The 13,305-nt window shown below is 45.2% G+C and overlaps 2 protein-coding genes across 2 annotated transcripts in view; both read right to left on the minus strand.

Moving 5' to 3' along the window:
- The window catches only part of LOC119421085, a gene marked incomplete at its 3' end in the record, with an annotated part of 641,076 nt that overhangs the window by 310,330 nt on the left and 317,441 nt on the right, over positions 1-13,305 (minus strand).
- On the minus strand, positions 4,775-11,791 carry cdc42ep3 (CDC42 effector protein (Rho GTPase binding) 3). The gene is made up of 2 exons (XM_037677679.1): positions 11,699-11,791; positions 4,775-6,484 (listed from the first exon to the last, which is right to left on the minus strand). The coding sequence occupies exon 2, from the start codon at positions 6,321-6,323 to the stop codon at positions 5,283-5,285; it is 1,041 nt and encodes a 346-aa protein (XP_037533607.1). The 5' UTR covers positions 6,324-6,484; positions 11,699-11,791; the 3' UTR covers positions 4,775-5,282.

Consider the following 13,305-nt stretch of genomic DNA (forward strand, 5'->3'; position numbering starts at 1 on the left):
TAAAGACTGGTTCATCCCAAAGATCCAGTCCCCCGGCACAAACAGAGCAATGTTGTGTATGTTGTTCAGTGTCAGGAGGGTGATCAGTCTTACATCGGGGAAACTAAACAGCCACTGGCCAAAAGGATGGACCAGCACAGAAGATCAACATCATCAGGCCAGGACTCTGAGGTCTACACTCATCTCCAGGCCAGCGGTCACTCTTTCAGGGATGAAGATGTTCACATCCTGGACAGAGAGGAACGATGGTTTGAGAGAGGAGTAAAGGAGGCCATCTTTGTGAAAAGAAACCGTCCATCGTTAAACAGGGGCGGAGCCTCCAGGTTCAACTGTCCCCCTCTTACAATGCTGTGATTGCTAGTATCATTCAGCCCTCTGTGAACAGTAAACAGCCATCAGGTGCTAATGATCCATTGTTAGGCTGATGGTCCTTCTTGAGCATGTGAGCAGCTGGTTTTGGTTGTCAGCAGCAAAACTGGTTGATCCACCCTGAGACGGTGCTATTTAAGAGACTGAGCTGAATACAGCTCCTCAGACTGAGGAAGTCTCTCGGATGAGAGACGAAACGTTTCTAGATTTTGTTGTTGTTTTGTTTTGTTTTATTTTTTTGAATGTCCAGAGGACCAGATTGAACTTTTTTTTAGATTTTTCTACCTGGATTTTTGAGCAGCATCAAGATATCAAGATGAGAACATTAATGTTAATGTGATGAGAACTTCATGGGCCTCAGAAGTCCGTTGAGCTAAGAACCAACTTCTAATGAGGACCACAACCAGCCACAGAACCAGCAGCGTGAAAGTAAAACCTCAAACGGTTTAAGGACTTCAACTGGTCCCGTGTGGTCTGAACGTACTTAATGTAGCACATGAAGGAAACGCACCTCTCTCCGTCATGAACCATTTGGCAGTTGCTCCTCTAATTTCTGCAAAAACATTTATCCAAAGCACCGAGGTGAACATTAGTTTTTATGGTAAATTTATCTCAACGGACGTTGGAGTGAGGTGAGCTGCGCTCAGCTGCGGTTTGTTAACAAAACAAGTGGAACATTGTTTCCAACCTGTGGGCGTCACACGATGACTGGCCCGATTGTGCAGCCCTGCTCTGCCTTGTTGACAGGAATTTCTGAGGCCGTCGTTGGAGTCGAGGTTTCTCCAGGTCAATCTTCCACCTTGGCCTCTTTATAATGAGAACCGGTCCACTGGGACCACTTCTGGTTTCCATCTTTGGAGTTATCCCGTCCTCCCCTCTGAGCTTCCAGAGAATATGAAGGCCAGAAACAAGACAAGCGACTCAACTCTGACTGAGCAGCGAGAATCAGATGAACGGATTTGTTGTGTCAGCTTTGCAAGAAAAGCAGCAGAAAGATCAACCTGACTTCACTCCAACCTCCACGAGAAGACCCAACGTCAGCTGCTTGTCCAAACAATCGAGACGTTTCACATCTGCGCTTCACTCAGAGGGTTAAACTCATGAACGTGTGTCAACTATTTGTTTTGGATTTGACAAAATGCTGGTATTTCCTGACCGTTTGTGTCAGGAATACTTACAGTCGGTTGCACAACAGGCAACCTAAAGTTCTGTTTTAAAGCTACAGATGTTTGGGCTCCACTCCGCTCAACAACCAGACTGTCATCAGGTCTGGATGGAGCTGTTCAGGTAAAAGCAGTAATTATCCTCACAGGGAGGGTTTTCATTACTCATCTTCATACTTCAGTTTTTTTAAACCTGCTCTGGGGTTTTCCACTGAACTGTCGGGTGAACTGTCGGGACTTTGATCCACTTGCGGGGAACTTGTCTCGTCTGCTTTGACATCTGGAGTGGTCGGACGCCTCGTCTCAGCCAGCTGTCCTTGTTTACAGATGTTCTGAGGTCTCTGAGGAGATTTAGAGATGTTCAACAGAAACCAGATAGTCATCTGCAAATGAATTTATTCCATACAAAGTGGAGATGTTGCTGTCTGCATTCAGACAGGATGCAGTGCCGTGTGAGTGTTTGGGGAACCGGCCTTCACCCTTTACCGCTTCTCAGTCAAACGATCGAGTCTACGAGTCAAATGCTTTGATGCTTTTCACTTGAACAATTAAGAAAACTGTAGATAAAACTAGTAAAACAGATGCTAAATCCAAGAAATCAAAGCAGGTGCTCTTCCTGGTCAAGCTCAATGTTTTGATGTATGAACATTTAAAATAAACCTTTTTCTTCTTTCAGCTGTTCCTTCTTCAAGGGTCTCCACAAAAAGTCATCCTCCTCTGTCTCACTCTGTCCTTTGTGTCCTCTGTCCTCACTCCAACTACCTCCATGTCCTCTCTAACTGCATCCATATATCTCCTCTGTCTTTTCCCTGGCAGCTGCATTTCTAACATCTTTCTACCAATATACCCACTGTCCCTCCTCTGGACATGTCCAAACCACTGTCCCTCCTCTGGACGTGTCCAAACCACTGTCCCTCCTGTGGACATGTCCAAACCACTGTCCCTCCTCTGGACATGTCCAAACCACTGTCCCTCCTCTGGACATGTCCAAACCACTGTCCCTCCTCTGGACGTGTCCAAACCACCGTCCCTCCTTTGGACATGTCCAAACCATCTCAGTGTGTCCTCTCTAACTTTATCTCCCAGTTGTTCAACCTGTGCTGTACCTCTGATGATCTCATTCCTGATCTTCTCCTTGTCTCTCCTAAGGAGAACCTCAACATCTTCATTTCTGACAACGCTATGGGGCAACTAAAAACAGGAAACCAGTGTGAATGCTGATTCAGCATTACCATAAATAAACAGAAGAAGAAGAAGACATGATCCGTCAGCTGTTCGGCGCTGAATAAAGTTCAGCTTCACTTTGTGTTTAAAGGCTCCGACAGTCCAGCCGACGGTGACCCGTCCTCCTCACTCGAAACAGCTGATTTATGTCCGGTCCTGGACACTTGTGGCTGGAATTCAGGGAATGCGCCCCCCACCTCCCACCCCCTCCTCTGCCGGTCCCGTTCACATGCAAACAAGTGGAGCAGGCGCCTGAGCGGGCAGATGAAGGCCCAGCGATGCTCCCACAGGGGCAGGGAGGCAGAATGTGAGGAATGTCCAACATCTGCAGCTCTGTTTGTTTACTGAGTGGAATAACTTTTAATATTTGGAGTCATTTATTAGTCCTGACATACTGACACCAACAAAGTTTATGAAAAATGACTTTATTTGTGTTATATCTTACAAAACACAGCAATGCACGTGTTCTGCTGCTGAACAGCAAATCAGTCGATGAGCGGTCGAAACAAAAGAAGTGCTTCACTCAAACTCAGAACAAGCTGATAAAGTCTGACACGGTGCGTTAAAGCAACGTAACCCAGAGGACAACGTGGGAACACAAACTCATGATGTGACAAATTTACAAAAATTACAAACCAGCGGTTGCGATGAAGTTGAAGCTGAAAAGCTCATGCACCTCAGAAACATGCTGCAAACAAAACCAAGAGGAGCCGAGTCCAAAGAAGTTTTATTAAAAAAGCACGAGCAGCTTTTGATTTTCTAGCTGGTCTTCCTCTCAATTATATCCAAACACCAGTTCGATCACTTCAGAGTTCCTCTTCCCTCGTGGTTATAGGTTCGTACAGTCACATGGTTGTATAGCATTGCCATTTTGAGGGACCTAAATCATGTGAACTGCAGTAGAAAATACCTAAATGCAATAAAAAAAAAAAAAACAGCCAGAAAAGAGGAACCTGTTATTGAAACGTCTGTCTCTGTCCTCAGGACAATGATAAATATATTTATCTGCTCTCACGGTTTATTACAGGAAATATTTGTTGTCACTGAAGAAAATCCAGGGTCCAGTATAAATTTAGGAACTGCTCAATCAGTTAAATATTATAAGTTCAAACGTATTATGTTCAGAAACGGTTCTACTAGCATCAAGCTAACTTAAAGCCCATACTTTTAATAAATTCTTTAAATTTAAATAATATATATATAACCAGGTGCTTCAGGTAAGTAGTAACAGATGTGCTTCCATCAGGAGTGCAACGAGACGCTCGCTCCACAGGACGGGATGAGACAAGATGCTGGGTTCATGAGAAAAGTCTTTTTTTAATTTCATTTTTTAATTTTGCCCAAAACTCAACTGAAAAACTGATCAAAGCCCAAACTTTTTAATATTTTTCCAAAACATAAATGCATTTGTCATGTTTTTCACATTTCTTATGACAAAATATACCTACAGAAATGTGAAATTACCTTTATCATTCTATATTATCTGTCAAAATAAAGCTATTTTTTAATTGAAAGACTTTCATTCACGTCTTTTGTCTTGTAACCTTTTTTTTCTGGTTTCTGATGAAAACATTTTGCCCAAAACAACTAGAACATTCTACATTTAAAAACATTTCATGTTCAAATTAAAGGAGAACACCACAAAAATATTCAGGATACAAGAAATGTAGCATTTTGTCTGAGAGTCTGCATCGTAGAAATTATCAGGACATTAGAGTGAAACTCTTTTGTGTGCTTTTATTGTTTTTTATCACAAAGAAATGTTGAATATTCTAACGAAGAAAGAGATGAATAAACACTGTGAGGAGAGCAAAGGGACTCCATCTACCTCAAAGATTCCCTTCAACTAAAACAAACTTTATTTCCTCTGCTTCAGAATTGATGAAGCACTGCATGAACTCAGCATTAAGTTTGTTCTGTTTGAAATAAATGATGGACAGAGACCCTTCCTCTCAGCACGTAGCTGCAGAGGAAAGCTGCATTCACCCACAGGTTGAGTTATGGGTGCCGCTTAGGTCCTAGTGCCTGACATGTTTATATTGGCGCCACAAAAATAATTTGAACTGGTGCAGAGATATTCAGTAATATTTTATCCAAACTAAAACAAGACAGTTCAGGAATTTTTTTCATTTTGATGGGAAATCTTGTGATAAGTTTCTCCCGCCAGATCTTGTTACACCTGTACTTCTGCTCTTTCTTTGGAGTTGTTTTGTATGCTGATGATGTCATTTTGTATGGGCTCATTGTTTTAGATACTCAACGCACACTGCACAGACCCGACCTTAAAGCCTGGAGGAAGTTGATCAAGTTAATCATAGGACATGACTAGAGATGATCGTTTATGAACTAAAATGTTTTTTAAAAAGATTGCTAATATGGAACTTGCAGAGTTTCTAATCGTGTATTCACAAGTTAGTCCCTCTAAATGGCTGTCATCTAACTGGGTGTGCGGCGATCTGTTGACAGATATATAATAATAATAATAATAATAATAATAATAATAATAATACTTCACTTTAATGCAGCTTAAGGCCTTCTCTTTGCTGCGGTTTTATCCATGATGTTGAGCACATCGTCCAGGATGGACGGGCCCAGGTCCAGCTCGAGGGAGAGGAGCGACTCGGTGATCTGGGTGAGGGAATCCTGCGATGTGCTCTTCTCTTTGGAGAGCTCTAGCTCAAACTCCTCCACCCCACTGTCCCTGTCCACCCAGTCCTTATTGCACTTGGTGAGCTCCTGCTTGAAGCCTAGGAAAATGTCATTGCTGAAGTGTCCGTTTCCGTAGCAGTTTTTGTTTCCGTTACAGTTACCGTATCCGTTGAAACTCCGGTTGTCGTTGCAGATCTTGCTTTGAAAGTCCCCGTTACCGCTAAAGATGCTGAAGCTGCTCTTGTTCGTGCTTCCGTTGGCCTTACAGATGCTGTTGCTGTGATTGCTGATGAAAAATGGCGATGGCTGGTCAAATCCGTTTAACTTGTTGGCTCTGGCGATGGCTTTATCCGTGTTTTCCAGCAGATCCAAGAGGACGTCTGGTTTTGAGGGGATATCTTTGAAGGGGGACGACGGCTCGCTGCCGAAGATGTTCATGGAGCGCAACAGAGCGTCCACCTGCAGGATCTCCACGTCCTCCGGGCTGTCACCCTTTGAAGGAGACGAAGGTCCCATGATGTCTTCCAGGGGTTCTGGAGGCAAAACGGAGGAGGAGATCAGTGGCAGCGTGAGAGCCTGGCCGCCTCCTATGGGTGGGAGCGAGATGGCGTTTTTGAGTACTGGTGAGGGCGTCTCTGCAAAGGAAGTGTCCCCTGAGCTGTTTGACTGCAGGAACTCAGACTGGATGTCGTATTGAGGATGAACGTCCCCCTTTCCAGGCAGGAGCTCATACATCCCCTGAAGAAAGGACATGTCTCCAAAGGCGTCTTTCTCCCCGCCCCTGCCGATGTGGATGGTGTGGCGAAAGTCCCCAAGCGGCGGACTGATCATGTCAGGGGACAAAATATCTCTGAGGCGACATTTTTTGCCCTTCTTACTGTTGATGGGCTTCAGATATATGGGAGCTTTAGCTGGCATGGCTGTTTCTGTCAGAAACGCAGGACGGAACGGTCCAAACTGTTCTGTCAGGTCTGAAAGGTGCAGCACCCCTGGGGAGGAGACTGAGTTACGTTCTCAGAAACATGCTGCTGCTCAACAGGACGCCGTCTGGATCTGGCTTTCTAAGCAGGGCGGGTTTTCTGAAATCAGAGACAAAAACAAAACCAACTCAGCATTTATCTGAAACAAGAAGAAACAGTTCCCTGATATTTATTATCGCCCGGTCCCACGAATCACTGGACGGGCTTAAATGGATGAAACAACTCCAGGAGGGAACCACAGCTGATCAACATTAGCCAACACAAAAATGGCTGTAACCCAGTCCGTTTCAGGCCTTTGGTATTTTTCATGAAAACGTCCACTGGTATCTTTAGACAAGAAACAAAAGGATGAAAGAAAGATGGCCGTCGATGCGTCCTGGACACAAACGTCTGAATCTTCCAAGAAGTCAGAAATTCTTCTGCTCATCTTTGGAGCGTAACGACGAGAGCGGGAGGATCTTCTGTTCACCAGAGCCTCCTCTGGCCTCCGATGTGCTAATGTGGAACAGCTGGAAGAAGAAACGCAGAAATGCTGGGGGGGTGGGGGGGGGGGGGGCTTCAGACGGATCAGAGGGGCCAGTGTGGACTCAGCTACTGCGCCGACACACTGAGATGGAAGGAGATTAACCACAGGGGGAGGGAGGGAGTTCACTGAGACTGTGATAAAGTGAGGACACAAAGAGTAATTAAAGGGATAGTCTGGTCATTTTTAAAGTGAAGTTTTATTAAATATTCACCGTATAGAGTTGAGCGACTGGACGAATGCACTGACCTCCTTTAACAGGTCTCTCTTACAAACGATGGCGTTTCAACGAGACGGTTCAAATGATGGAAATGAAAAGAAACTGGAGTCCATCAGTCGGTGGACGTTTTTTTAAAGGACAACATTTTTTTAAACTTTACCTCGTGAGAGTTTGGACTTTCAAACAACAAAGAATTCAAATCCAAACTTATCGACTTTGTTGTAAAATTCAGCAAGCGCGGATTCAGACACCTCGGATGACTGTTTGTCAGGAAAGCAACAAATGTTGCAACTTTTTTCTGCTGCTACTGGAGGTTTCTGGAGTTTCTGACCTAAAACTCAACTCACGAACAACAAACGTCCAACATGTTCCTAAGAATGCCCCAAACCCACTGGAGATACAGTAAATATCGTAAGTCCAAGGTCAAACTATGAATTAATTAAACCTCATAGTTACAGTTTACCTTTCACAGTTTAATTGTTGTGGACATTCACTTGTGGCGTGCTCAGGGTAACTGGCTCACTGGACGTCAGGAAGGAGAAATATGTTTCTTTTAAGATCGACTGTTTTCATTTAAATGTTCTGTTTCAAACTCTGACCCATGTTGGCCGTGGAGGACAAACTCTGCAAGAAGATGGAGAGGACTGGTCCAGTGCTTGTGGTGGAGGGGAGGCGACAGCAGGAGTGTGTGGAGGAGCAGCAGTGAGAGGAGAGCGTGCCCTTTTATAGCCACATTTATTTATGTGAGGAGCGACAGCAGAGTCCTCTCCAAAAATAAAAGTCTAAAATGTTTGGGTCAGGAGGCATTCCTGCTGCAGCCGAGCGACTCGCCGCCTTATCAGAGCGACTTGAAGAAGATCCTGTTTATTCCTGAGGATCGTTAGCATGGGGCCTCAGAGACCGGCTCCTGTCGGGGTCTGAGTCCAAACAGGATCCAGTTTAGGATCTGCAGCTTCAGTGGAGCAGGAGCTCGGCCTGAAGGCCGCCTCCTCAGAGCCAACAAAATAAATCTGTCGCCAGTGACAGCACGCTGGTAAATTTAGCTGCTGTGATAAAAGTGGAGGCTGCAGGAGAAGTGTGAACAGTTCGAGGGCTGCTGCGAGCGTTTCTGCCGGGTGGCGCAGACTTTGAGTGCACGTGTGCGACAGAGAAGGTGTTTGTTTGCTGAAGGTGTTGGAAACACGGTGACCATGAGGAGTTTAGCTGCTGAGTTTGTTCGAGGCGAAGAAGATTCGGCTGCTTCACCGTCGTCCTGTTTCTTCTGTGGGCTTTTAAAAGCTAACTGCACACTTTGTGCTATTTTAGCTGTTTTTGTTTCCAAACATTCAGCTCATTCAGGAGCTGTGAGCTGTGTTTTTTATAATCTTGTTTCATTTTAAAATATTTAATTTAATTCATAAATATTTTCCCCATAGAAACGCACTGAAGTCTCTTCAACTCCTTCAAAACTTCTGTTTGAATTCTGCATCAAGACTTCTGTTTGTGATTTCTTGTACTTTTTTTGGCTGGTCTTTTGCTAATTTTAGCCTCGGGTGGGCACAGTTTTGCTAATCAGCTAAGAGCTAAAACCAGAACTTAGTTTTTGTTTCGCAGATTAGCATTTTCTCTGTCTAAACCGTGAGCAGAATTAGCCTCCACTAAATTAGCTTTGGCCAACTTGAAGTCCACTAACTAAATTCACAAGCTTGTTCCCGTCTGTTGTGGGCGTGTCTTGAAGAGTCCTAGACACGCTATTGGCTGACTCTGTGAACACGTGACAAGACGTGATTGGTCGACGCAGCTTCACCTGGAAGGAGACAAAGAGTGTGACAGAAGGACAGTCGTCTTTTTAAATTTCGTTCAGCCTTTATTTGAACAGGTTAGTCCCATTGAGCCACGAGGACTCATTTACAAGAGAGACCTGAAATTTAATCTTAGCGGTTTAATGTTAGCTTCTGCTAATTTCTTTACCTGTTTAGTGGTTGTGTTAGCAAAGCAAATTGTTTAGTTGGCGGAATATGGGTTAGCAAAGCTAATGTTTTGGTTAGCTGTGCCCACTGATTTTAGCTTTTAGCAAACTTTGAGGTTTTAAATAAACTTTAGCTTATTTTAGCTGCTAGCTAGCCTTGACCTATTTTTAAGTTTTAGCTGGCCTTTTGCTAACTTTTAGGTTGTAACAAGCTGTGCGCTACTTTTTTATTTTAGTTGGTCTTTTGCTTTATTTAGCTTCTAGTTAGCATTTAGCTATCCTTATGCTAACATATAGCTTCTGCCAAGCCTTTTGCTACAATTAGGTTTTAACTATTTTGTTATTTTTGCCTATAGCCTTTTACTACTTTAGAATTTTAGCTAGCCTAATGCTAACATTTAGCTTCTAGAAAGCCTTTAGCTACTTTTAGGTTTAAGCTATCATTTTGCTAAGTTTAGTTATCCCTTTGTTACTTTTACATTTTAGCAAGCCTTTTGCAACTTTTAGCTAGCTAAAACTACTTTTAGCTTTAAGCTAGCCTTTTGCTACTTTTATTTTTAGCTAGTGTTTTGCCTCTTTCAGCTTTAACAACCGAGTTTTAGCTTCTTGAACATTGAAACTTTTACAGAAACTGTAAAATTGTCCAGCTTTTCCTGCATTTCAGTTTTTCTTTAGCTTCTCGTCCTCCTTCCTTCCTGACCTTTAGCTGATCCTTGAGCTCAGGTTGGTTAGGAAGCTGAAGAAGCCGAGCCGAGAGCAGCTTCCTGTGGGCTGATGACTGGAGTGAGGACCGCTCCTGATAGCAGCCGATCACTGAGCAGCGCCGCCTCCAACATGCCTGAAGGCAGCCGCCTCTTATTATCCACAGGATCTTGCTCTTCTGTCAACTTTAATGCGACTCGAGCCTCAACGTGTCCCCCACAGATGTTACATCAAAACGACCGGCTCGGCACCGTGACGTGCGCTGTTACTTTTACTGGTGTTTCCAGTTACCATGGCAACGTAATTTGCAAACAAAGACGCCATTTTTCTCATTAAAACATTGACAGAACTCTTCACAGCCTCTGACACAGTGACGTCACATGACCTGGAGGGGAGAGGTCCCTGAGCAAAACACTGATTAACTTCTGGAGCCATTTTGGTTCAAGATGGCTGCCACAGCTAGCTCAGAAATCTCTAAACTGATTATAACTCAGTCGTTCTTTGAGATGTTGAGCTGAAATTTGTTTTGATGGTAGCTGAGAGCGAACCCAACACACAGTACTGTCAAATCAAAATGTTAAAATGGCTGCAGCGTGACTGTCCCCGTCAACGTTTCTCCAGGAACCTTCTAGTTATTGATTATTGGTCTGATCTGAGGGAGCTGAAACAGCTGACTGATGTGTGCCAGAGGTTCTGGACGGGAATCTTTGCTGTGTTCGCTGCTCCTGAGAGCTGAAACAGCCTGAAGGCCGACCTTCCATCAGACTTCCTGCTGATCCGTCACTTCGGCTCAAAGAACACGAGAGGAATTTAAACAAGGAGCCGAATGTGAGGAACCCTTCAGTCTTTGATCCCTCCAGGAGGCCAAGCTTAATAAGAACTTTAGATCAGCTATTATTGATTTGTTCACACCTCTGGAGCCTCGGTGGAGCTGGTTCTGGTTGACCTGCTGACCCAGTAAATCCACCAGAACCTCTGCAGGCTCCTAATAGTCCCAACAGGTGCATTTCTGCACATTTTACAGCTGAACTTGCCTCATCTCTTTGGCTGGAACAGATCAGTCCTCTCAGGAAGGTGAGGGGTCCGGTGGCAGCTGTCCGGCTTTCCGGACCGGTCACCGGGTCAGCACCAGTGGGCGACCCGGAGCCATTTCAGGCCGAAGCTTGGCCTCATCAGTCAGTAAGTGGAGGGACAGGAATGAGGTCACCACAGAAGATAAAAATAGGAGTCAGGATGAAGCTCGTGGTCTGTCTCAGTATTTCTGGAGGTCTCGTGCGATGTCACCGTGTCACTTTATTCTGAGAGGTCGTGTCGCTTTACGGTGGTTTAAGTAAACGCTCCGGTTGGATGATGCTTTACAGCTGCTCAGGGTTTGACCTGGATTCTCCTCCAAACATCCACGGCTGAACGTCTGGACTGAGATGTCCTGCTGGGTCAGCGATCGGGGCTGCAGTTCCTCCCACTCTCTCGTTTTTTAACTTTCTGACCCTTCCTTTGACGTCTTGGCCTGGACTCGGGTCACCTGGTTGCAGCAGAGAGACCCCCTCATCGAGGCCGTCAGATAAACCTCAGAGGGTAATGGCAGCTTTACCCAACACAGTTTGCTGCATGAGAAAAACCTTAATTACAGCCTGACGTCTGAGGACCCTGCAGGGTGGAGTTGCTCACAACAGTTATCTTTGGCACAACTGTGAATCAAACGAAACGTGAATGTCAACAAATGTTTTGATTCTTGTCGACATCACAAGAAGCCGCTGTTGTAGAGAGAAGGCAGCTGAGAGGAACGAGCCTGCAGCAGCCGGGCTGCAAAGCATCGCTCTCTGAAAACAGGAGAAGGTCACGCACGTTTCCACACCTTCCTCACACACACACACACACACACGCTTGCAGCAGCAGAAATCAAACGTCCTCCTCACTCACCTGGGCTGCTCAGATTGGGAGATCTGGACCCGTCCCCAGGTCAGGTCCTGGATGAAGATGTGTCCTCGGCTCCTGGGGCTTGCTGACACCCTCCTGTCCTCCTGCTCTGCCTCGGGAACTGAACTGCAGACAACCGGGACGGCTGCCCGACAGCTGTTTGAGAATTCCTCTCCGACTCCTTTTTTCTTCTGCAGCAGTCTCCTCCTACATCTCATCTCACTCCAGCCTCCTCCTCCTCTCTCCCTTCACTTCCTCCTGCTCTTCCTCACTCGTCTCCCTCTGCAGCACCTGTGCTCGTCTCTCCTGCAGCTTCATTTTCAGGCAGTTTCAGTGAAAAATGGGTCCCATGTGTAGAAACTTCTCTTCTGGTGAGTCTTTCCTCCCACATCTGATAAAATCAGACCAGAGCTGCAGCTGGGTCTCACCAAAGAGCCTCTTCTCCCTTTTCCTTATCCGTGTGTCAGGCTCCTGTTATTTACACAACTTCCTGTGTCCTGATGCTGGTTTTTCCCTGACAGCGCTGCAGGGTGAGGCGTAATCACTGCAGAGCACTGCAGCACTGCAGCATGCGTGGGGAGATGTTTGCAGGCGGCGCACGAGCAGCTGCAGCTCGTGTCACTGCAGGGCACGGTGGACTAAAGGAAGATGTCAAGAACAAACACAAGCTGAGCCTTTTCTTCCTTAAATGTTCACATGCTTCATAAATGGGCATCGCCTCGGTAACCACAGCAGCTCAGTGATGATGTCACAGAAATTTCTACCAGTCTGTTTCTGCTGGTGCAGTCTGGGTTGAAGCAGTGGGAAGATGGTGGTGCTGCTCCACAGGGATGGTTATCACCCGCCACAGAAGGTGAAAATGTTTTTGCGTGTGTCCGTTCGTTTGCCTGTAACAAATAAAATGTTCAGCTAAAAACCACTGGACATACTTAAGCTCAATAACCCAGTTCAAGATGGCCGCCACAGCTAACTGATCTTATAAAACAGAAACGACTGTATTAAGTGCATGTATAAATCCTGAACCACACTCAGGAGTGATAACAGAGTGATAATAATGGAGTTAAGAGAGATCCTCTCTCCACTTTTAGCTTCTCTCCATTGATATAACTAGAATCTTACTTCTAACCTACAAAGCTCTCAACAACCTAGCTCCATCTTATATTACAGATCTTATTGTTCCATATTTTACTAACAGAGCACTTCACTCTCAGACTGCAGGTTTACTTGTGGTTCCTAGAGTTTCCAGCAGCAGAATGGGAGGAAGATCTTTCAGTTCTCAGGCTCCTCTCTTGTGGAACCAACTTCCAGTTTCTGTCCATGAGGCTGACACATTGTCCAGTTTGAAGACTTTCCTTCTTGATAAATCCTATAGTTAGGGTCGGCTTGGGGTTCCTGAGCTGTCCCTGCTGCTATAGGCTTAGACTGCTGGAGGACAAACTGACCACATGTCCTGCTTCTGTCTTTACCTGCTCTACTCTTCGTGTTTGTATTTATTTTTATCTTAACATGTTTTTTGTCTTTCCTCCTATAGAAAGTTCACCTGAACCTGTCATTCTGTGTTTGTCTGTTTCTACTTCCTGTCCTCTCTGTTCCTACTTCCTGTCCTCTCT

This window comes from Nematolebias whitei, chromosome 1 (assembly GCF_014905685.2).
Source record: "Nematolebias whitei isolate Nwh7 chromosome 1, NemWhi1, whole genome shotgun sequence".
NCBI classification, from domain to species: Eukaryota; Metazoa; Chordata; class Actinopteri; order Cyprinodontiformes; family Rivulidae; genus Nematolebias; species Nematolebias whitei.